The sequence below is a fragment of the Stegodyphus dumicola genome, chromosome 8 (assembly GCF_044657685.1).
Source record: "Stegodyphus dumicola isolate Sdum_Otavi_A_Nest chromosome 8, ASM4465768v1".
Lineage (NCBI taxonomy): Eukaryota > Metazoa > Arthropoda > Arachnida > Araneae > Eresidae > Stegodyphus > Stegodyphus dumicola.
This window is the reverse complement of record NC_140775.1, coordinates 73,532,651-73,558,587: the sequence shown is the minus strand read 5'-3', so window position 1 is coordinate 73,558,587 and position 25,937 is coordinate 73,532,651. Positions and strand designations below refer to the sequence as shown.

At 31.0% G+C, this 25,937-nt stretch overlaps 1 protein-coding gene across 3 annotated transcripts; it reads right to left on the bottom strand.

The window, feature by feature from the left end:
* Positions 1-1,840: 1,840 nt before the first annotated feature.
* LOC118179664 (F-box only protein 43-like) lies at positions 1,841-24,524 on the bottom strand. 3 transcript variants are annotated; one of them, XM_085822002.1, is made up of 4 exons: positions 23,935-24,524; positions 12,977-13,752; positions 10,874-11,014; positions 1,841-2,702 (listed from the first exon to the last, which is right to left on the bottom strand). In XM_085822002.1, exons 1-4 carry the CDS (start codon positions 24,017-24,019, stop codon positions 2,457-2,459), a joined length of 1,248 nt encoding a protein of 415 aa, XP_085678128.1. In that variant the 5' UTR covers positions 24,020-24,524; the 3' UTR covers positions 1,841-2,456. The 3 variants fall into 3 exon arrangements, with proteins under 3 accessions (XP_085678128.1, XP_035204717.2, XP_035204718.2); XM_035348826.2 differs by lacking the exon at positions 23,935-24,524 and adding an exon at positions 21,938-23,165 and having other exon boundaries at positions 1,842-2,702; XM_035348827.2 differs by lacking the exon at positions 23,935-24,524 and adding an exon at positions 21,221-21,514 and having other exon boundaries at positions 1,842-2,702.
* Positions 24,525-25,937: the final 1,413 nt, after the last annotated feature.

Sequence of the window (25,937 nt, the reverse complement as noted above, 5' to 3'; positions counted from 1 at the left end):
CTATTTTACTCGTACTCTAAACATGTGCTGAAGTTGTCCTTGCATATGCTTAGTTCTAATAACTGAGGGAAAACATCTGCCAGGTATGCAAGCTTGACTACCCACTCAAGTCGTCGGACAAGAGTTCTTGAAATTCCGGATTATTTTGCTGCTGAAAAATAATTTGATTTCTTCACGCAGGATGAACAGTCGAGTCAGTATTTTGCTTCCTGAAAGCCATCTCACCTCAGTGTGAAGAAGAAGGTGTGTATACTGGGAACCCATTTCTTCACAAAATGTTTCAAATAGTCGAGAATTATTTGCTTTGTGTTGAATTTCATTTATAATATTAATAACATTTGATAATACTTGGTGTAGTACTGGGAACATTTTTTTTTTTCACCACAAGATGCTCACTATGTGTACGACAGTGTGTAAACAGAAAGTATGGGGTGATTTACATTTTTCACCTTCGCAACAACCCCTGAACGATGTCTAGTCATTTCTTCAACTCCGGGCTTAAGAGTGTTCCAGTTTCTGTACAGCATTTTTTCCCAAAACCTCTTCATAAGCTTGCAGTACGCAAGGCTTGAATGATTCTTCTCCGTATATGGCTTTTTGGTTTTCGCTAATTGAAGTGCTATCAGATAGAAAGCCTTTGATAGGGACTTAAACAACCACATTTTTAGGCACCTATATATGTTTGCATATTTTCACGCATTATTTGAAAATATTCAATTAGTTTCTTAGATAAAATCTGGGTGTTTTAATTTCAAGTGTTTTTCGAGTTTAGAAGGTTTCATGATATCATTACATAAACTCTGATGCTGAGGATTCAGCTAACTACAGGGTTCTGGAATAAATCGAAATGTCAAGTAGTCAATAATATTTTCTTGTTATTTGGGGTTTTTTTCTTTGCACCTCCAGTTTGAACTTTCTTTTTAATGCTGTCTGACCATGATGAGGAATGTGGATGCTTTGATTCATCGATCACCTCTCGTTAAGTGAAAGAATTCCAATTTCACTAGTTATTATGTCTTAATTAATAATAATAAATTAATTCTTTAATTTATTCTTTAATTTCTTTAGTAAAATTAATTACTAAGAATTAATAAATTAATTCTTAGTAATTAATTTTACTAAAGAAAAGCAAAATATTCGTTTACTTTTCATGCTCCTTAGCACCTGTTATCTATTTTATTTGAATTTGAAAACTATAAAAAAATTAAAGAAAATAATTAATGAGCGAAACATATTTGTAAAAAGTGCATGAGTTATGTCCTAATTTTTCTGCAGACCATCAAAAATTTTCCAACCACCGGTTGGCGACTGCAGCCCTGGAATAATGGTTCTCAGCCATTTTTTGCTCTATGCACCTCTTTCACCATTGCTAGACAATGCTTTAAAAAACAAAAAATACATATATTTATTAAAATTAAGATTATGTTTAATGTGTTTTATATTAAAAGAAAGAGAAAATAATATATATATATATATATATATATATATAATATTAAAAGAATGGGAAAAAGTACAGAAAACGTTGAAAATTATCAAATCTTAAATTAAAGTAGTCATAAACTAAATCCTTTACAGGTAAATAAAAGGCTGAGTGCACTCCCTTCCCTGGTTGAGATCCCCTGCTCTAGAGACACATCATATTTTTGTAATAGGAATATATGTAATATAATTTAATACATTACATTCAAAATACAAAACTGACCAGAAGCATATTTGGCAGTGAGAATAGCCAGACAGAAATAGTGATGAAACAGAATATACAGAAATAGAGAAATAGTGATGAAACTTCAACTTACCATAATAAATAAATGAAAATTATTCAACTAACATTTATTAAAAAGTAAAGACATACAAACAAATTCACACATCAAGACACATATAAAATAATGAAGGTGTTAAACATTTCAGTACTGTTCAAAATAAATTCACAACAAAAATTTTTAAAATGATACAATACAAATGTATCATAAAAGCAATTTTGTAAATGTAAAAATTATTTAACACATAGAAATATTAAAATACCCTCATCTGAGTCACAGAATAAATACTGAACTACAAAAGATCTTTTAAAGTACTTAAAAATTGCACAATATACATAAAAAATATATGTTAACTTAATATACACATAATTCATTTAATTGAAATGGTGGACTGAAAGGAGCATTTTCTCAATCATATAAGCTGTTCAATAAAATTCACAGCAGACTGAAAGAGTACTGAAAAAAAATTCATTATGAAAAATATAGAAACTGTAAAAATATTTATAAAAGATATAGTAACATTATTTTCTTATCACAGCTGAACAGTTTAGAGAGATCACAGGAAAACAGTTCAGTTTATCACAGCTAGAGAATTCAAAGACACAAATTAATTAGAAAAAAAGAAGAAAAAAGTATTGCATTGAAAACATAAGAAATGAATAAAAGCCACATGTCAGTCAATCAGTACACTAAGGCCTATCTTAAACGCCTCAAATTTCTCTTACTTTGAGGACTACCAATAACAATTTTCCTTTCCTTGACATCTGAACTGTTTTTATGGCAAACATGTAACAAAGTATAAGGGCCACTGCACTCTTTACAGAACGCATACTGACATGAATTTCGTGTGCAACAATACTTCTTTTCCTTTTTACTTTTGGCAGGAAAGTTACATTTTGGGCACTTCAAGAGTACATCACAGCTTCTGAGATTCTTTCCTTCCTGTCTCACAAAGAAAAGCCATTTTAGAATTTAATTTGTATGAATAAATATACTTAATAATGAAAATTTTTATAATTGTAAACCTTAATACAAATTTAAAGTAATGATTACCAAATTTTGTTATTTTATAACATTATGTAATATAAAATGATTGAGCTAGTGAAAACCAGTACAATGATATATGTGCATGATACAGAATTCATAATTTTAAAATGAAGTTCTGTAAAAAAGAAGGCAGCAAAACAAAAAGGAAAACGATTTTTTAAAAAAGTCTTGTATAAAACAATTACATTTTTATACTATTCTATAGATTGGTTGATTAATTAACTATATACAGTACAAAGTCCGAGATATGGACGTCCAATATTGGGAATGATCTAAAATCTGGACCTTACAGCCACCAACAATTTTTTTTAGTGCTTTAGGCATGCGCGTTCGATTTTTTTTTCCAATAAGAAAACAGCTGGAGAATCCCGATTCTTAATTTTGCTTTGCCACTAAATAAAATACCCTTCTTATTGAAGAAACAATCATTTTAGCATAAATTTGTGTGATCAGTAATTTGGCTCCATAGCTGCTTGGCATACATCTCAAACTAAAACATTCTACATAGAAACATTTACAACTACAGATATTTTATATTCCTGACACCCAACCTGGCGAATCATTATTTATTATATTTTGTTTTATAACCGTATGTTTATTGTCACATGACAACTTAAGCAATGATGCATGCAGCGATGCCTAAACAATTCTTTTTATATTAGTAATTGAATAACAAGAGCATGGAAACCTTTTATGTTGACATTACACTTGGCAATGATTATAGATTTAAGTTAAATGTGCTTAAAGTTCACGAGGAAAAATTTAACAAAAACTTCTTTCCATATGCTAAAAATAAATTTTGTTAATGAGACTCACAGGCCAAAAGATTACATTTAGTGTTATTTGAATTGATAAGAGTTTTTCTATTCATGTAAACCCAGAACCGCCGCCAGAGCTCGGGTGACAGATTTTTTAGGGAAAATAACATTTTTGGAATTTAGAGAAGCACTGAGTAACAAAATTAAGGGGTGATATAATTTTTAGAATTTAGGAAAAGCACTGGGACCCGAAATTAAGGGGCTGCAAAAATTTAGAACTTAGGGAGGTGCTTGGTAGTAGAATTTAGGACCCGGAAAAATTGCATCAGATGGCAAAATATCTAGTGCCGGTCTTACTCAGTAAGCTTAAGTACATGGAAGTTATTTATTCAGGACTCAGATAAGCATGTGCAAGAATTAGATGCAAGTATAATAAATAACTAAATTAATACAATTCAGACTTAATTGTCTTAGTGCGCAATAGAAGCAAGGCAAAATTTAATTTCGTTGCCATGCTGCATAGCCAATCATGTATAGGGTGTGCTGTTAAGCTAGGTTAAAATTATAATTTACCGATTCCAAAGAATTTCAGTTAATATAGCTGATTGTGCTGTTCGTTAACTTTCTGATTTGATCCAGCTTATAATTTTTTGCAGGCTGTTATAATTACAGCAATTTTATGAAATCTAAAGTTTAAACTTTTGGTTATGTCAAAAGAGTTTCTAATTATGGAGCTGCAACAGGATCTACAAAGTGAAAGCATGTTTCGATGTCCATTAAACAAAAAGTAGAATTCCTGCAAAAAATGGATATAGATATATCCATTTCAAAATTATGCGAGGAGTATGGCAATGGAAAGTCAACTGTATATGACTTCCGACTCCCCATTCGCACCGAATTACAGAAAAATTGTTCATTATGCTAAAAGTGACAAGATGACAAAGTAATGGTTGAGTGGGTCACACAGCAAGGGCATGCCATTGACCGATCTAGTGCTAATGGCTCAATACCAAAATTTTTCATGAAGAAACAAATTTAAAATCTGAGTGCACATATTTAACAGGTTGGTTAACCAAATTTAATAATTGCCATGGTATAAGGCAATTAAAAATTGCAGGTGGAAAAAGCTTCAGCTGATACTGAAGAACTATTTGCAGACAAACTTATTTAACTAGAATAGAACTCATTAATAGTGAAAAGCTGTCTTCAGAACAAATTATAACGCTGATGAAACTGGTCTTTTCTGGAATATGTACCGCAAAATACCATGGCGACCTCTACAGAAAAGGATCCAACTGGTGTCAAAGATTCCAAAGCTAGACTAACAATTTTAGCAGGTGCAAATGCTATAGGAACGCACCAGAGTAAATGTTTCGCAATCAGAAAAAATATACGAAATCAAGCATTTAAAGAAGTAAAAGTTTTTCTTGTTACATACCATGCAAATAAAAGAACACAGATGACACAAGCATTAATGCATGATTGGTTTGAAAATCATTTCATACCTGAGGTTCAGCAAAATTTGAATTTGGTTGGTTTACCTGATGACACAAAAAATTTCCCGATTGTAGGTAACTGTTCGGCTCATATACCACTTAAAAGTTTTAATGAAAGATAATGTATCCATGTTATTCTTTCCTCCAAACTGTATGTCCATCATTCAACCTAAGGATATCAGAATGGTGCATGCGCTGAAGTGCAAATATAAAGTCACATTTTTAAAATCCATGTTAAATTTCTTGAATAATGGCAAGACTATTCAAGAACTTTTGAAATATTTTAACATAAAATCTGTTGTGTGGAGCATCGCAAGATCGTGGGAGGATGTGCCTCCAGATACTTTAAAAAATGCTTGGCATAATGTATAGCCACCTTCCATATTTCATGGTGAGGATGATGACGACAGCTATGAATTTGAAGATATCGCAGACGACAGGTGAAATTTTCCAATTAATGGATTTTGTAAAGAAAAGCGGTAATAAATGAAGATGATATAACAAAGTTTTTCTTTGCGATGACAATGCTCTAATCATAAATCAATTAACAGATGGCAAAATCTGTAGTATTGTTCTAGATCCAGAAAATATCGATAGTGAAGAAAGTGACAGAGAATGAATTATTGAAAACAAAAAAATTTCAATCAACAAGTTAGTCGGAATTCTCAAAACAGCAACTACAGACTTTGAACAGTGGAACTTTGTAACTGAACAAGAGAATATGTCTGTCTATAGAATTGAAGAGAAAGTATTAGCACAAAAAACAAAGCAACCTAAATACCGGGTCCATAAGTTTGTGTGCATTTAAGAGTATGTATGGAATTCACTATGACGCATTTACTAAAACAATACGATTTTGAACCTGTTGAAACTTGTCATCATTTGACTAACATATTATTCAGTTCATCACAAACTTTCGTAAATATCGAACGCATTCTAGTACCCATAGAAGATGAATACAGATAATCAGTACAAACGTGCTGTGCTACATTTTTTATTTTCGTGTGATGAATCTGCCAGGTTTGCAGCGAAAAAATTAATAGTGTACATGGTGAACACATTATTAGTGTAAGGACTGCCCATAAATGGTTTAAAAATTTTAAGTTGGAAAAAGCAGCACTGATGATGAACCCTGTTCGGGATGTTTCAAACTGTTAGAACCCAACCAAATGATTTATTCAGAAGTTTATAGTGAACAACTTTGCCTTCTAAATTCAGAGTTGTTCAAAAAAATCCACGATTGGTGAATATCAAAAAAGTGTTATTTCATCATGATAACGCTAGACTGCACATGGCTCGAACAACGCTGCAAAAAATTAGTGAATTTAATTGGGAGCTTTTGCCACATCCTGCTTACTCCCCAGATATTGCCCCAAGTGATTTTCACTTATTTCGTGCCTTACAAAATTTTTTACTGGGATAAAAATTCAATTTTAAACAGGATGTATACAATGAACTTTCAAGTTTTTTTGCATTAAAACCATTTCTACAGCAATGGCATAAAAAGACTGCCTGTAAGATGGTGAGATATTGTAGATAATGGAGGAAAATATATAATTGATTAAAATGTTAAATTGTGTTTTTTTATATTATTTAAAAATTTACCAAAAAATGCACACGAATTTATGGACTTACCCAATAATGTACATAGAAAGAAATATTTAATAAAGTAAACAATAAATATTAAACTTTTTTTGGTAAATTTTGATGCCCTTTAGATCTTAAATTCTTCATTATTTCATATTTTTAATTTTGTAATTTCTACTTGCCATCTTACTAGATTTAAACCAATAATCTAATATCTGGAAAAATCTCAAATCCCAAATCACCAAAGCCCCGATGAGTCCGGATCTCGGACTTCGTACTGTAATATTAAAGAATACTAAATATTTTTTCCAATATGAAAAAAAATTAATAATATTCTTTTTAACTTATAAGATATAACTTTGATCTTTAACAAATCTCAATAAACAAATATTTATTCCCGCATATAATAATACATTGAACTGAATTATTTATTAAATTCGGTACTTTTTTGTTATACTGGCCCTCAACCATATTTGGCAATTTTAGATTTGGGACAAAATCTGAACTATAATTTCACCAAGCTCATGAAGTGCAAATGTAAAAATAAACAATAACACTCACATGTAATTTTCTAAGAATATTTAATAATCCTTATCTTTATTATTATTTTATCACATGTAATTGTTACAGTTAATTGCAGCACTTTCACATACATTAGCTGTTTTTTAACACCATTTCATGGATGTTAATTCCTCTGCTCAGGAATACATAAATCTAATATTCAGTGACGAATAATATTCTGGAACCGTAGAAACAATTTCCAACATGGAAGCCCTTCTTCTTTTTGAAAATTTTAACACTGTGCCTCCAAATGGTTTCACTATATACAAAGTTTCATGTTTTGACCATTTTCACATACATATTTGTCAGATAAAAGACCTCCTTCTTGAAAAAATGATATGGCATCCACCTCATTACTTGGTAAATTAAAGTGTATTAATGTAATTTTCATGCAAAAAAAAATAAAAAGCAATGAATAAACAATGCAAAATTGAATAATATAAGATCATGTGGCAAGAGCAAAAATGCAACACAGTGCTAATATACAATTATATGGTGACCTATAAGAACATGCAGCTCGTGCTAATATATGATCACATGGCAAGGTATAAGAACCTGCAGCCAGATTTTGGTGAGATATCTCGGTTGAGTTGTGATTCAATCACAGAGGCCGCTATAACAAAGTACCTTAAATTCAGATATAAAAAACTGAGATAAATATTTCATATATGTTATCTAAACAGCACATGTATGAGAGTAATAAAAAAAAGTTCACAGAACAAAGAGTGGAAAATTAACATATTTAATCAAAATTTTAAAGAATCTTATATATAACCCTTAAGAGTTAGCGATAAATTTGATAGCTACAGTTCAATTTTTCTTTCTCAAAATAGCCAGAATCTTTGAATCATGTCAACCCAAACTCTGAAGATGGACTAAACTGAAATTTGTTCAGCTATAACATATTTGGCTTGAAGGTCATGTCAACAAAAGAACATTCATAAGGATTTGTGCGAGACATTATGAGATAACTTAATAAAACAGCTACTGCTTAATTGGCAAATGTAGAATAATTCCTAGCTTATTCTACAGTTGCCAATTAAGCAGTAGAATTTTGTCTTGGAAGAATTTCCTATAAAGATGACAAATTTGTTTTTCAAAGCATCATCATCTATCCGCATCACTCATACAAGAACGATTACCAAAATGGAGCAAACTGTTATGTCAGATAGATGATAACTATCAGGCATGTAGAGACTAAGGTATTTTATTTGGCAGGATAGAATCAATTTTAAGATGAAATCTCATAATGTGAAAAATTTCAGCCCATTATGTCCCCAGAATAAAGAATGGTTCAATGGATGCCCAGGTGGAAGCAAAAAAAATAGTGTGAGGATTCTATTCCGATCTTAAAAGTAAACAAAAGAGCATGACTTAGAAACACACTTTTTCTATCAATAAAAAATATCTTGTGTCAGCAAGATATCTGTGGAGACACAGACCAATATCTGTGGAGTATGATGTGCAGTTAACAGAAAAGTTCCATAATGAAATCAGGAGCAGATAAAGGGAAAAACTGTTGAAGGAATGCCTTTGCCTTTACCTGGCTTTCTATGGAAATGCATCATCACAAACCTCTACCAACCTGAAATTAGCTACAATTATTGCAATTGCTTCCAAGCCAACAGTTGTTATACCAGTTGCTTTTTTTAACCATTCAAAAATAATTAAATTGATACTTTCTTACCTAAAAAACTGAAAAATGATCTTTATAAGATGCATTTTACAAGTAATGATGTTGCTATGAATGCTGTCAATGGCTTATTTTCCAAGCATGATGATTTCTCTTCCAGAAATTAAGTATAAATGCTGGAAAAATTACTTTGACAATACAAGGGATTACATTGAGAAACAATATTTAATTCATCTAGGGCTGTTTCTTACACCACATTCTATAACCTCTTTGAATGGCTCTTATACTTCTTCCCTCAAAAAACAAAAACATGGTAAAAAGCTATTAGGATAGAAAATACCTGCATTAACTATTTATCATTTGCTTATTTTCATTTTATTAAATATGGCAGTTTAACATCATGCTGCTAGAACTTGAACTCTAAAGAAATGTATATGTAATTTTACATTCAGTGGTGTTATTTTATAAATTTCATTATGTTCATAAAAATGTGGGGCTCTTCTTCTGGTACTAACATATTACCTCATTGACCTTGAAAGATGGCTTTGAAACTTTGAAAGTTGGTGAAGATCCCACCAAAGTTGCACCAATCGTTAACACAAAATCCTCAGTCTCATTCTATTTACAACTCTTAAAATATATATATATATCATCTCGCTGCACAGTCCATGAAATATACCATTACTATGGAAGTAATCTGCCTGCTTCATAAAGAGGTTATCATTGATTTCTATTATTTTATTAGGCCTCCCAATTTTATGGAAAGCTCGATTTAGAACACTGTTACCACAGACTTTCTGCAGATGACTTTTGTAATCTATTATTGTTTTGTCAGTGATATCCAGCTGTTTTTTCCCCTTACCAACAAATGATAATTTTTTTGACTAGCTGTAAATGAGCAAGAATTTGATCACAAATGTCAACCTTTGAATTCATTTTCCCTCTAAAAATGCAAGGGAAAAATACACAGCAATAATTAATTGATATCTTTGTTACAAAAACAAAAACTGGCTTATCCAGAATCAATCAGGATTACATCAGATGAAAGCACGGACGTTATCAATGTGTTGTGACATCAAACTCTTTCATAATTGGTGCTAAATCGCCCTACTTGGCAACAGCTTCACGGTCGACGGGATAATACACAAGTACCTTTTATCTTTCTACTTATTTTGGAATTTTTTTCTATAAAGCTTAAATTTTTTATACTTTAAAATGTTCACATTTTTATTTAAAACTCAAAGAAATTAATCTCTAGTGCTTAGCTGAGTATTTCTTTACTAATATAAAAATAATTTAATTAAGTTACTCATTTATTTTTGAAAATATAATCATCTGACATCTTACAGTTAATCTTTTAACTTTAAAATAACAGTGACTCAACCATACTAAAATACAAATGAAAATATTTCTAAAATCAAATTTTGCCTCTTGTACTAATTTTACTTAGTAAAATAGAATGAATTAGTTATTGACTGATTTTAAAGTTTTCTTAACAGTTAATAAAAACTAGACCCAAATAAAATTCATCAATTGCAATTAATCAACGGATCAATAAAACAGGAGGAATAAGAAACCTTCAGTAACAAAGAAACAATAGAAAGCATTTCATTGATGATGACATAGATGTTCAGTCAATCAGTTACTTTCAGATGGAACTTTTGAATACCTCACAAAAGAGAAAAACATTGTTGAAAAATGATTATTTGCCCCAAGAAATGCAATTGTTTGTTTATATTGATAAAAAATATTTATGCAAATGTTTGTTCTTTACATATACTATTTGAATGTATGCAAATACATTTGTCTCATTGCATATGTTTGTTTGAGTATTCATTCATAATATTTTATTTAAGCTAGAATAAATATAACACCACTGCACAGCATTATTACTGAAAAGCCTTAAGCTTTAACTACAAAGATATATGCCCCTTTGGACAGCCTAGTTCATACAGACAAAAACTGGTAACCTGTAAAACAGTAGGTTGAGGGCCTACTTTTTTAATTCATCGGAAATATTTTCTCATTTACCTCAATAAAGGAATCAAATTTTGTTTTTTCTGTGGTAGTTGTATAACTGACATCCTGTGCAAGTTCAGTGCTTTGATTTAATGGAGTAAGAAGTGATTTTCTTCGACTTCCACTTTCAGGACAGGTTTTCAGCTTATTCTCCTAAAATTGAAAAAAAAAAAAAAAAAATATATATATATTAGATGCAGCTAACTTCCATATAATAAGTGGTATGAAATTAACATTAAATGTACAATAAAATTTAACCAATCATCACAAAAGTGTGTTTTTTACAACACAAATTTTTTTATAAAATATTAAAAACTTCAATAAAAGAAATTATTCACTTTATATATATATTAATTGTAAAAGACTTTATTTGTTATATAAGTAGCTACTTGAATTACAGTTCTAAAGAAAACAAATGTTATTCATAAATATACATGTTTCAAAAGAGACATCATTAAGAACCTTTGCTAAATATTCCATTACTACTTTCCTTGACATTTTAGTTGTTTAAAGGATTGTTATATCATTACAATCTATATTCATTACTTTTTTTTAAATAAATATGAATGAAGTAACCACATTTAGCTTTGAGATTACTCAGAATTCAACTTTTGGATAGGTATTAATTTTATGACTACTTAATAATTAAAATATTTAATCAAAATAACGACTTGTGTTCAGTTTAGATAAAAATTTTCATTAATTTTTTATTTTCTTTTCTTATTTAAACAGTTTTCAACATAGCATTAACACATAAAATCAAAATTTGGTTTTTTCATATTTCTTACCAATGCATTTAACCCAATTATTAACATTTTACTTTTAGTTTCACCCACTTTTATACAATTCTTAAAATTTTTCATAAATTATATCATAGATATAAAATATTAATTGCAAAAAAATTTACAAACCAGACTTTGAGTTTTAATGCTTCTGTAATCGTTAAGCAAAATATTTAACTTCTATTAAATTCGTAAATTTTTCCTTTGGTCTGACATTCATATTGTTCAAAATACTGCAACTAATCTATGGTCAAAATTTACTTTAAAAAAATAATAAAATAGTGTGCAGAATCGCCCACTTTATTTTTCGCTTTTTGTAAGAATAAGAAAAATTGGATTTTTGTCAATTTCCTTTGACTTTTTAAATGAAAATAGATCGATGTGTACATGTAAAAAGTCAAGGGAGTACATAATGCCGAGTTTGTGCAATTCTCTGATGTTATTTTAAGTGAAAATAGGTCGATGTGTACATGGATACCAAGTTCGTGCAATTAAAAACGCACCAAGCAGTGGGCGATTCTGTATTTTCCCCAAATCTTTCTTAATGAAAATATATATGAAATGAATAGATTTACACACATATGATGATTCTATTCAGATTATCATATGGTTGGATCCTAGCAGAGCCCATACCCTTGTCGCGCCTACTTATATGGCACATATCGATGTATACATGGACAAAGTCAAGGGAATGTGCAATGCCAAGTTTGTGCAATTCTGGGATTTTTTTTAAGTGAAAATAGGTCGATGCGAACATGGATACCACATTTGTGTAATTTTTTGACTTGTTATTTTCCAGTTGGCGATTTTGAGAAACATGCGAAGCAGTGGGTGATTCTGCACTTTCCAGTTTGTCGCAAAGGGTGTGGGCTTTACTAGGATTTTACCTTATCATATTACTTCTGTTTGACAGCCTAAAGTAGATTCAACCCTCATTTTCACATTGCTTTTACAAATATTGTTCAGAACCATTCATATTTCTCCATAGCGTTACTTCTATATATAAACTTTTGATTTTGCAAGCTCTTTATGAAGTTAATATAAGTTTGTTGACAGATATGCTAAACTGTCAATAGTAAAACCAAGTAAAAGATTAAAATTATACAAATCTGTTATGACTTATGTAATAGAAATACTAAAGCATTAATATCTTCTCATAAAATCAAAAGCCATGCATAGCAAGTATAGAAACATAAACTAGTAAAAAATTAATGAACTAATTTAGAAATGAAGGAAAGAAAACTGCTTTCCTAGAAAAGTACTTAAACTATTATATTAATAGACATTTTATATTTATAAATTTAATCAAGATAAAAAATATATAAAAAATTACTTTCTCAGGGCCTTCCCTAAGTTCTTTCTTTTTCTTTAAATAATACTTCTTCTTTTTGCTGGCTCCGACATCCTCAAAAACTATTGTATGCCATACTTTACTCACACAAGAAACTTTCAGAAGATCTTCTGGATTAAGACATGATAACAAAAGAGTTAAAGTGGCAGTGCAATTTCTTTTGTGAAGCTCTTTCAAGATGTCAACCTTTTCAAGTTTAATTATTGAATGTGCTGCGTGTATTGGTGAAGAACTGGAAGATATTTTACTACAACAGCCGCACTCTTTAAAAGATTCTTTGTCTTGATTTAACTGCTGATGCTTAAAAACTGAAAGAGTCTCAATATTTGAGTGATTCTGATCCAGAATAGGTTCTGAGCCAGTTTTAGAAGAATGGGCTTCAGGGTCGGATATATTAAAATCTTCATTTATTATACTTATTGTATTAAAATTTGCTTCTAATACGCTTATTATGTCATTTGATTCAAATGAAGAATTTGAGCATCGACCTGTATCAAAATTTGAATTGTTGCTATCTTTGCAATTAGCTTTTTTAAATGGCAGTCTTGTAAACAAACCCATGATGAAATCAAAATGACTAGATGCCGAGTTAATATCATAGTTTGAATTACGATTTAGAAGTAATAGATTTGATGCTGTACTTCGTTGATGGCACTGAATTGGTGACAAAAGTATTTCAGGCAACATTAAATCTTCATCTTTTTCAATGTAAGAAATGTCATCTTGCTGTGTAACTGGAGTACAGAATGAAGAAAATCCTTTAAAATAACATAAATACGCTGTTACACACACATACTTGATAGCAACATTAAAACATTTAAATAATACAGATATTTAATAAAATGCACAATTTAGAGGCATATAAAGTTATTAAAATAATTAGTTATTTTACAAATTTGATTTAAAAAAGAAATTTAGAATTTTATCAGCGTTTAAGCCTTTGACTACTAATGGGACATATACGTCCCACTAAATGTTTACAAATTACTACTTGGTTAAAAGGTACATAGAATCTCTTGAATGTTGGGGATCATCTTCCAATAGTTGGAAAATCAAGACGCCGCTATGCTCGTTGTACACAAATGAACATAGAGAAAAGAACAAATATAAGTTGACCAGTGTGTAATGTGGGGTTATGCAAAGAATGCTTTACCTTGTACCAAAGGATGTAAAATCTATTTTATATAATAAAGTTTTCCAGAAAAATAGGTGTGCTTAATACTAAGTTGATTGCTACATTTGGGACATAAGTATCCCACCATTAACTACCGCTGGCACATGTGTCCCAGCTTTTGGCCTTGAAAATCATTTGTCAAAAACATTTTTTTAATTTGTAGTCAAAGGGTTAAATCAGTTTTTAATTTTTTTTAAAATTTAAATGATGCATAATTTTGCTAATTGTAAGTCCAGAATTGCATAAATGAGACTAGCTAATTAAAATTCATGATAACATAAGCGTACACGATAACCAAAATATCAGACAGTCCTTTTTCTGAACATGGAGCAGTCAGCAAATAACATACAAACAAGGAACTGTTCACATTTATCTTGAAATATAGTTGAAGTGAAAATGGATAAGAAAGAAAGATCCGAGTGACTCTGAATGAGGCATGAATATGGATGCAAGAAGACTTGTTTCCAGCACCTCTTAAATGACTAATGTTCTAAACTTTTCTCATGCAGTAATATCTTATATATACAGAGAATGACAGTGAAGCAAGTGACTCTGAATGAGGCATGAATATGGACGCATGAAGACTTGTTTTCATCATCTCTTAAACGACTAATGGGTAAAAATATATTTTAGGGTATCCCTTGGCGATTTTTGGTGGTACATGGATACCGAGTTTGTGCAATTTTTTTACTTATTATTTTGGCTTGCATAACAGCGGTTTTTGCGCCAAAAATCGCTGCTAGACAAAGCCAAAATAACAAGACAAAGAATTGCACAAAATTGGTATCCATGTACACATCAACCTATTTTCACTTTAAAAAAAAATCCCTGAATTGCACAAAAATGGCATTGCGCACTCCCTCGACTTTATCCACGTACATGTCAACCTATTTTCACTTTAAAAAAATTCAAGAATTGCACAAACTTGCATTACGCACTCCCTTCACTTTGTCCATGTACACATTGATATATTTCCACTTAAAAAGTCAAAGGAGCACCCAATTCTACAATACAGGCAAACAAAAAATACATAATCTCAAACTACATTTTAAACCAAACAATAAAATAACATAAAAAAGGATAAACATGTTATATTTAAGGACTACAAAAAGCAAATATCCACTTAGCCTATTTAGAAGTTCCTTCGTCTTTAGTCTGTGGCACACAAAATTCCTTAACAGCATCCACAAACTTCCTAAAATTATCTGAACTCAAATCCCGTATATCGGCGTCGCCATATCTGAACCATTTTTCCTACAAACCCATTCAAATCCATCTAAACGGTTTTTACCTTTGACTAGATGCATATCCTTCCTACATACAGGACACTTATAATGGCTACTAAGTAAACCTTCATTTACACACCTGTCAATTAACGTTCTTTTCCCCCCTTCATTCCAAATCGTACAGAAACTTCAAATTGATCTTACTACATTCAGATATTCTACCGTCTAAACAATAAAACCAAAACACACCACAAAAGTACTTACAAAACATCTCATGATTCAAAATTTCCCAGAATCATGCACCCGAGTACATCACAATAGAGTTTCCATAGCATTCAACTACTCAGGCTACCATAAATGAAACAACAATTAGGCGATAAATGAAACAACAACTTGGCCACAATACAAGGGGTACCTTAAAGTCTATTCTAACCGACCAATGTTCTAGACTTTTCTCATGCAGTAATATCTCGCATATACAGAGAATGACAGTGAAGCAAAAAAATTTTAGGGAAAATGCTGGTGAATAAAAAGAGTGAACAGCGACTGGCTCACAGCAAAAGAAGAGCAACAATAAGGCAAGCTTAACACTATTCAGGTGTATCATAAAGCATATCTGAATGCACAGCATGACAGACACTGTAATGGATTGGATTTAATAGCAGGAGACTGGGCTGCCATATTATCACTGAAAAACAGAAAATCAGGCTTGCCGTGGGGAGATCACAACTGGATCCAGTTAGAGTATAGAGAAAGGTACCCCTTGTATTATCAGGAAGTTGTTTCATTTCTCGCCAAGTTGTTATTTCATTTATGGTAGCCTGAGTAGTTGAATGTTATGGAAACCCTATTATGACATAATCGGTTCCATGAATACGGTAAATTCGTAAGGGCGTGCGGTGTGTGTGCGTGCGTTGGTTAGGAAGTATACTGCTTGTTTTGTGGTTTAGATGGTAAAATGGCTGAATGTGGTAGGATTAATTCAAAGTTTCTGTACGATTTGGAAAGAAAGGGGAAAAGAGCATTACTTGACTGGTGTGTAAATGAAGGTTTACTTAGTAGCCATTATTAGAGCCCCGTTCACATGCAACGCTCCTTCGCACAGCTGCCGTTAGCAAGGGGAGAAAAGGAGACATGAAAGAGTTTCGTCTTTAGGACCCGTTCAGAAGACCACCGTCTTCCTTCCCCTTTACACCTAAAGCCTCTGTGAACAATCACGTATCCGAATTGGCAGATTTCTAATACTGTTTACATATTTTTAACGTGGTTTACTGTTGTTAATTTTGTAATCTGTACTTTCGCAACTGGTACCTGAACTTTCGTAATGGTTCCTGAAAAATATATGCTTTTTAATTATTATTATTTTATAAGTTGTTATTTAGTTCACTCTTGGTGCCTGTCGCTATGGTTAAAAGATGGTAATGGATTTTTAAACTGCTTCTCTATAAGATATAGAACTCAAACTTTGTACATACACTGCTTGTGGATGTGGTGTCACGCTTTTGATTTTTAGAGGATTAGATTTTTTTCAAATTTAAAGTTGAAACGACTTTTTGCAAATATTAACAAATAAATTGAGAAACTCAGAATATTATAGTTTGCACCATAACACACTGTGGAAGAAAAAAATTAAGTGAAATTTTTAGCGTAATTTTTTAAAAAAATATTTTGGGAGAATTTTTGAAAATCGTTCATATTTTTAGACTTTTTGACGCCCATTAATTTTAAAATTTCATATCTAAAAATATATCAGTTACAAACTTTCGACATTTTCATAGCTTATAAAATAAACTTTTCGCATTTAAAAAAAATGATAAAGGAAATTAATTGGATGATTTTTTTACTTTTTTGAAAGATATGCAATGAAGCAGAATGGGAAATATCGGTTCTTCTTGGACATCAATTCGAAACATCGGTTTTAAAGTAATAATCTCATTATACCACACTATTTTTATGACATTTATGCTATATAAGTTGTTATTGTTACCATTTGTTAGTTCAGCGTGAGATTGGAGATATTTCTGAGTTAACTTTCTCTTAAGATGCGTTTTGCATTCCGTTGTGTTTAACGTTCTTATTAGATTGAAGCATAACTACTGATTATACTTAGTGATATTCTAAACATTTGTACGAGTATTTCTGTGGAAAATTCTAGAACTTTGAAGTGTTTATGTTGATACAATAACTTTAATTAAGCTATCATCGGATTTGAGTGCAATGACAATCATTTACGAACTATTATCAATCTATTACAAACCCGTATGCACGCAACAATATTATAATTAATTAATGCATTAAAATTGTTTTGAACGTGTTTTACAAAAGAAAAGCAGGTAAAGAAAAATTCTGCTTGCGTTTTATGAGTTTTTGCAATTTTTCTGGCCACATACGGTTTTAAAAAAAGGTTTGTAATTTATATTTATATTTACCAATTGAATAAATAGCACTAGGTTTGATTTATATACATATGTGTGTATTGAAATTCAGTAATAAAATTTTAAAGATTTGAAATGATAAAATGTCTATTTAGACAGTTTGTATTCTTTAAACTGCAAATGCAAACTGGGAAACCTTTTGCACTTTTTTCAATAAATCCTTTTACTTAAAGTCCTAAGACATATACAGGTATGGACTAAATGTTTTATTATTTTTACTGCTTATATAAAATTATATACTTTATAGAAACAACGATGGGTTTTGCAAAATACTGAAAGGAAAAAATTATTTGAAATGAAAATGTGACTGAGATCGTATTTGTTTCAAAGATTTTAGATAAAAGTGTATTTTTTTCTCAGAAACTAATTCATTAATTGCAAAATCATTCCTTGAAGTTATTAAAAACACTCTAAAAAATACAATAAAAAAACTGGGCGGGGGGAAACATTGAAAATTGTAGGAGAAGAAAGGCATTTTAATTGTAAAATTTTTCTTCAAAAATTTAAATTAAAAAAATACTAGCAAAGACCTTTTTTTCGGCTTAAAATTATTTTGTCTCTCAAAACTATTTAATAATATTCATAAAAAGTAGATGAAAATGCTTAAATTTTTTTTAAAAAAATCATTCAAAAGGTACCGAGTCCCTTTTCGCGTTGAAGCCGATATGCACTTGTCTTAACTTTAGTTTTAATTTGAACGATATTTCTGGAATACCTAGCATCAGATAACCTTGTCTGTATTTGTCTATAATTTCCGTATCTTGTACAGTTCTATCTAATTTTTGGGGGGATGCTATCACATTCCCAGACATCTGTCAGCGTGATTGTTTCGCTGACAGTCCAGCGAGCAGTAACTAAAATTAAGTGAACCGCGCAGTATAGTACGGGAAATCTCCCCATTTGCCCTGCTCCCGAGAGGTAAGGAACATTCAACCAAGTTCTACCTCCAATTTGGCGAGGCAGTTAATGCTTGTCCCATGTGAACAGGACACGTTGGGAGAACCGGTTTTCGCTACCGGTCGAATCTGCTCTTGTGAACGGGGCTTAGGTGTACTGTTTGCAGGAAGGAAATGCGTATGGTCCAATGTCGGAAATGCATACGGTCGAATGTCGCTACAGAGGATATTTTTTACTCTTATTTTGTGAATTTATGTGGCAATGCCAGTATACAGATTCTAGTTCAGATAATTTTAGGAAGTTTTTGGATGCTGTTAAAGAATTTTGTTTGACTGAAGACGTGTTAATTCGTAAATAAGGTAAGTGGATAGTTCCTTTGTGTAGTGCAAAGATGAATTTCTTTTTTTATGTTATTTCATTGTTTGATTTAAAATGTAGTTTATTGAGATTATAAATTTTTTTGTTGGCTGCTCGTTTGACTTTTAAGTGACTATAGTTCGATGTGTACATGGACAAAGTCAAGAGAGTGCCCAATGCCATTTTTGTGCAAGTCTGGGATTTTTTTTTTTTATGAGAAAATAGGTTGATGTGTACATGGATACCGAGTTTTTTCTTGTTACTTTGGCTTTGTGTAGCAGCGATTTTTGGCAAGTCAAAGAACTGCACAAACTCGGTATCCATGTACCACCAAAAATCACAAAGTTTCACCAAGGGGTATACATAAATATACTTTTACACTGGATCCCTAACAATTGAAAAAAATCTGTTTGATCCAATGAATGTTTCTTGCTTCATCGTACACATCATAATAACTGAAATATGATAGGTCTCTTGATGTATCGAAACAACTTTTGAAATTGCAGCTTACCTCAAATATATCACAACCAATCGTGTACAATGCGCAAAAAAAAAAAAGGACAGTACTATATCTCCTGTTCTATCAGGACGATTGACGAAATTCAACTTGCATTTTTTATGTCTTGAAAGCACGACTTAGCATATGTATTAGATTTATATATAGCATTGCTCTAATATAGGTATTTTGACACAAAATCGGACTTTTTCAGAAATAGCATGCTTTTTTTTTTCTCCTAAATTTTGATTCTATTACATAAATTATGCCCAACTGCCAAATTTTGTAAAAATTGCACAAGTAGTTTTTAAAAAATTAACTCTCAAAATTTTAGCTCCTCAGTGTTAATTGAATTTGGTATATATTTATTATTCTCTCTTTTTTTTATTAAATTTATTTGATTCTTCCTTTCACATTTCAAAATTTAGGTTCATTCCAAATTAAATTCGCCCATTTTTTATGATTTCTTTTTAAAATTTGTACTTTTAAATCATATTTTTTAATTTTTCGAACAAAATTTTGAACTATAACCTATAAAATTCTTACCATAATCTTAAAGTAGATATATTTTTAAGCATACCTGCCAAAAATGAGAGTTTTTTTATTCAAAATTTTGGAAGATATACATGAATTTATATATTGGCGCGTTTTGAAATTTGGCATATTTGTTGAAAGCGATAATAACATCAAATGAGGCTTAGGTATTTTGTTAAAATTATTTGAAAGTAGGAACAATGCGACTTTTTTTCGGCTTCTGCACAATGGAAGGGAAAGGAATATAGGTTGCCATATATTAAGAAGTTCAACAAGTAAATTATTCTTGGAGCAAACTGAAAGAAACGCACCGAGATAAATTCTTGAATTTCTCTGTAAATTTCACACCAAATTTTACAAAATTTAATATTTAGGCATAACTTGAATCGTAGAATCGAAATATGGGGAAAAAATGGTATGCCATTTCAGAAAAAGTCCAATTTTGCATCAAAATACCTATGTTAGAAAAATGCTATATATAAATCTAATATATATCCTAACTCGTGCTTTCAAGACATGAAAAATGCGATTTGAATTTCATCAATCAGCCCAATAGAACAGGAGATATAGAACTGCCCCTTTTCTTCTTCCTCTTTTTTTTTTTTTTTTTTTTTTTTTTTTTACACAGTGTATACTTGTTTATCACTGCACTATTTATGATGCAGAGAGTCACTTTAAAATAGGACAATGCATTTTGTCCCTGTGCTCAGTTCGCCCCAAAATGGTTTGATGAGCATGAATCTGGGTTCATTTGCCAGGATCATTCGTAAATTCAAAATTTCCAACAGAAATTGGAGAAAAATCTATACAGGATAGGAAAAAATAGAAGTAAATTTGTCAAAAACTTATTAAATCCATATCTAAAAGGCCTCAGTAAAGTCTCAAAAAAGATATTCAAAATAATTACTTTCTTATTTGTATACAATAGTACATTTTGATATTTAGCATCATTTTCAATTGATTTTAAGAATTTTAAATTTTTCTTAGCCATAAGATATCATATGTAAGAAAAGTATTTCATTTAATTTAAATATTTAATTTTTCTTTCAAACATTTTTTGAAAGGCTGTTCCAATACTTACATAAAATTGTATGTTCCAATACTTACATAAAATAGTTCTTTTATGGAAGTTCTCACCAATCAGAAAATACTTAAGAATCTCACAATCGTGTAAGTAAACATTCCTGGTTGATCCCTTGAAGTGCATTAGAGATTAAATTTATTGTTAGCAAATAAGCCTTCCTTTAAAGCAGTTAAACTACAAAGCTAAAGTGCATCAGTAACTGAACTCGTTTGAATTTCGGATGATCAATACTACATTTGATGGTTAAATACATTCACAAGTGACGATAAGTGTAATTTTCATAATATATTCGCAAGTGACGAATAAGTGTAATTTTCATTAAGAATAATTAAATATTATAATACGAGATATAGTGTAAACAATACCATTACGAATAATGAAATCTGATTGTGAGAACTAATAAATGAAATTACGATTCTTAATGAATCTGATCCCCGATTCATTGTCAATAAAATTTCTTTAAAATTAATTTAAAATAATATTTCCGTCTGAGAGTTATTGTTCGATTAAATAAATAAAATAACTTTTAGGTTGATAAAATATAAATTTAAAAAAAAATAAGTACAAAGTATGCCAAAGGGAAGATAGTATGACACATATATTCAAGCAAGCTTAAAGTTTCATTCAAGTATTTTAAAATTCTTCAGAGTAGTAAATTATTAAAGCTTTCTATCTCAAGTCATGCAAAAGAAGTAGATTTATTAATAGGAAAAAGTAAAATTGAAATAAAACACTTTTACCTTGTTCAGAAATTACATATGACATTTTCAGCATACTATTTGCATAAACCACCGTCCACTTTTGCCACCAAATGAGGTCCGCCAAATTATACGTCTTTTGAAATTCCCTCACAACTTTGTTAATCAATACAAGCACGCTGCCAATGATGACGGAGTGCTTGTAACTGACCAATGAAAAGAAGTCCTATACTTGAAGTATTTAACGATTTAGGGATAAAAGGGGAACATGTTTTGAAAGGGAAAATAGGTAAAGTTCGGGGAGCAGCCTTGACGCCAAATCATTTATTCTCGTTCATTATTCTAGCAGTTGCTGTTAAAAGTGCTCGCAGTTCAGTACTCACAAATAGATTGTTATAAAAACATTTGCAGTAGTGTAGCCTTAGGGTTGCACTTCAAAATATCCTTTTATAGGGATTTCTGATCTTAATAATGATGATGAATTTAGTGATTACGTTGATTCTGAAATTTCACCGAAATCGCAACCGGTAGTTTCTTCAAGACGAAATAATTTATTCCTCTGCGACTTCCAAAAAATCAAAATCAATAAAGTCATCGACTCCCAATGCAGTGCCTGGTACTGAAAAGAAAACTGTACCAGTCAAGCAGAAAGCAATGGACCCTGCTGAGACCATCACACTTAACTCAGATAAGGCAAAGTTGAATACACTGATGAAAGGAATTGATTAATATCGAGTAGACCATCTCCTACAAATTATAAGACGAGGATATGACAAGTAAGCAGAAATAGCGGCCTAAGTCAAACTTCATACTTATGATGTTCCTTTCCAAGTTACTCAGGCGAACGCAGTTCGCAAACATCAGGCACCTGCGCGGCAGCGCTACCCCGGGCTAACCAAGTTGATAATTTTCGATCTATAATGTGTCCGAGCATAAAAGAGGACGAACATCAGGTTGAAAAACTCGTAGGAAAAAACAATTATAGAGTTTCCGAAGTAGACATCTCGTCGATCAGGAACAGTGTAGGAATCGGAAACAGGCCTGGATGAAATGTTTCAGGGCTACACCAGTGGCGACGCTCAAATTCAAATTAGGCTGGGAAATGCAAGTAAGATGAGCAGTACTTCAGGTTCCTTTCTAAGTTGATGATGAGTAGAAAATAAAGCCGGCACTTTTTTTTTTTTTTTTTTTTTTTTTTTTTTTCCGGCCCGGGGCAAACTTTGCAAATTCTAAGTTCTTCCGCCAGGTTCCTAGGCTTTTCACAGGGCGTGGCATCGCGGCCTTATTTGCAAATGAATCACACTCAATTCAGATCATTTTATTCGGTTAATCGTCTCTTTTCTCAGCAACAGAACATCCAGAATCAAAATTTGAACTGTTTACTCAATCATCAGAGCAATCAAAGCTGGTGTACCACAGGGCTCAGCACTTTCGCAATATCTTTTTGATATTTATCCGCAAGACATCATTAAAGACCCTTCTGTTCATCTTGCACTTTTTGCCGATGACACCGCCATACTAATAAAGCTTGCATAGATATCGCCGTAAGAAACCAACTCCAAAACTTTATAAAACAGGAAAATGGCTCACCCTTTGGAAGATTAAAATTAGCTCTGACAAAAACCAAGGCAATAATTTTCGGTAAGGGAAACATGAAATATTACCCTCCACCCCTTGAAATATTTGACGAAGAAATAGACTGGATTAATGAAACCGGATACCAGAATATTTTTAAACTTTTTAATATTAGCAACTATATTTATAACTTCCTATATTTTAGTTAACTGTGAAAGTATGTGAAAAACTGTATCTTTCAAATAGTTGCAAACGTAAGTTATTATTTTGTTTATATTTTATTTTTATCTTTAAATAATGTCTGCTGAATGTCATTTTTGAGCATTTGTAATTGTCCGATTTATGCACATATTGAGTTTCAATATGCTTATGTGTAATCAATGTGTTTTATTAAACAACTTGGAGTTTTAATGAATCCTTATTGACTTTGGAGTATTTTTGAGAGGCAATTATTTGTTACTTACTGTTAAATTTAATTAGAATAGGTTCTTCGCGTCTCTCATTTTGTTCTCCATTTCCCAGAGAAAAGCACAAATATCCATCTGACATTCTCCATTCTTAACATTTTTTAGTTATACTAGATTCTTCAGTTCATTGATTTGGACCTTCGACCAGACATTCACCTTTTTTGTCGACTGATGGCGGCCACCGGACTTTTACTTTCGTCTTTTTGTTTTACTGATGTTCTTCACGTGTTACAGAGTAAAAGAAGGCACTGCTTTCTGAAACTCAAATTCACTATATGTTTTTGGTCGCCGCTTTTTCGGATGGCCTAGAGTCTCCTTTTCCCATCGATAGAAAGACTTGTGTCAACGATAGGGAAATGGCCGATTTATCGATTACGAGTTTCAAAGTCGGCTGTGTCTACCCGTACGACGTCGGACGTTTAGCTGAAACATGGTAAAAATGCTAAACGTATGACTAGTTGCGCAGAGACACTTTCGTGATTTCTGCGCATTCCGACCAGTCGTAAAGAGATGTTTGTTTACATTTGTGTTGATTATCGGAAGGGTGAATTGCTTTTCCGTGTAGTGCTAGAATATCAAGAAAAAGTTATTTTTTATTTCGTTTGATGACTAATTACTATCATTCTTGATAGATATCTAAAACATTATATAAAATAAAGAACTTTGAATATATCTGAATATTATTCTTGTTTTAAATTGCTAATGTTTGATCATTTTATACTGATGCGGAGTTTACACAAATAATCAAAATTTCTTGAAATTCTTATCAACAGATTTAAATAAATCACGCATGCAAACAGTAAAATCACATTCTTACGAAAAGAAATTGAAAAATCGTCTTAAAACCTTGTGTAATTTTTCTGTCATGCGTAGCTAAATATTTCTATAAAACTGCATACAGAAGCATTTATATACATAAAGAGTGTGTTCAGGAGATGAATTAGAAATGTATGTGCATATGCTTGTATGTACCGATGTAGGTGTTCATGTAGCATATGTATATGTGTGTACATACGTTTGTGTGTGTGTGCACAGATATACATGCATACATACATTTTTGAGTCTGGTCTCGAAAAATGTCTTGCTGAAAAAGAATGTAAACAAACCACCCAGCTCCTTAAAAGAAAAGTTTAGAAATTTTTTATCATAATTTTGGTTTCTACAGCAAACTTTTGTGTGTGAGTTTGTTTTAAACTCTTAGAAGAACTCAAATTTTAATATAAAGACGTGAAAATTTTTTACCTTTTGATAGTGTACTTGATGATTTATTAAAAACACAATTGACTCTCTTATATTTAATATTGAAAAGAAGGAGGGTGATATGTACAAAATTATAATAAAGATAATTGTAAGGTATTTTTTATAAATATATGTGACTTCTGAATATAGAAAATAATCGCTTACAAATGACTTATGCAGTATTTGTTTTATTATCATATCCTGTCCTCATAAGCTCAAAAATAAAACTTTATACAGGAAAGTCATTTTACCTCCAAATATATTTTATGGTATTGAAGTATGATAACAGATGATTATTTTTGTTAGAAAAATTATTATGTTATGAATATTTTCCTGATACATCATATTCAAGGATATTTATATATTAATATATATTTTTTATATTCAAGTAATAGATGACATATTTATATATTCTATTTAAAAATAAATGGCAGCACTATGTCTTATCATTAACTTTATCAAAAGAACTTATAGGTTTAAAGCACCGAATTTCTAGTATAAAAACTGTACTTCAAATGTCCTTTTCTTTCCCCCCCTTTTTTTTTTTTTTTTTTCCCCTGTAAGAGTTTTGCTTTATACTATTTACAGATGTGACATCTAAAAATGCTTGGCCTTTTTTATCCAAATATCTAAATATGGAAGTCTGAAATAATGCAATATATTTGTATGTATATAGAGTAAAATATTAGTAAATTCTACATAAGTACATTATTATTCTAAGATAATGTAATAAAAATATTCAGTTTAATGCAAATATGTGA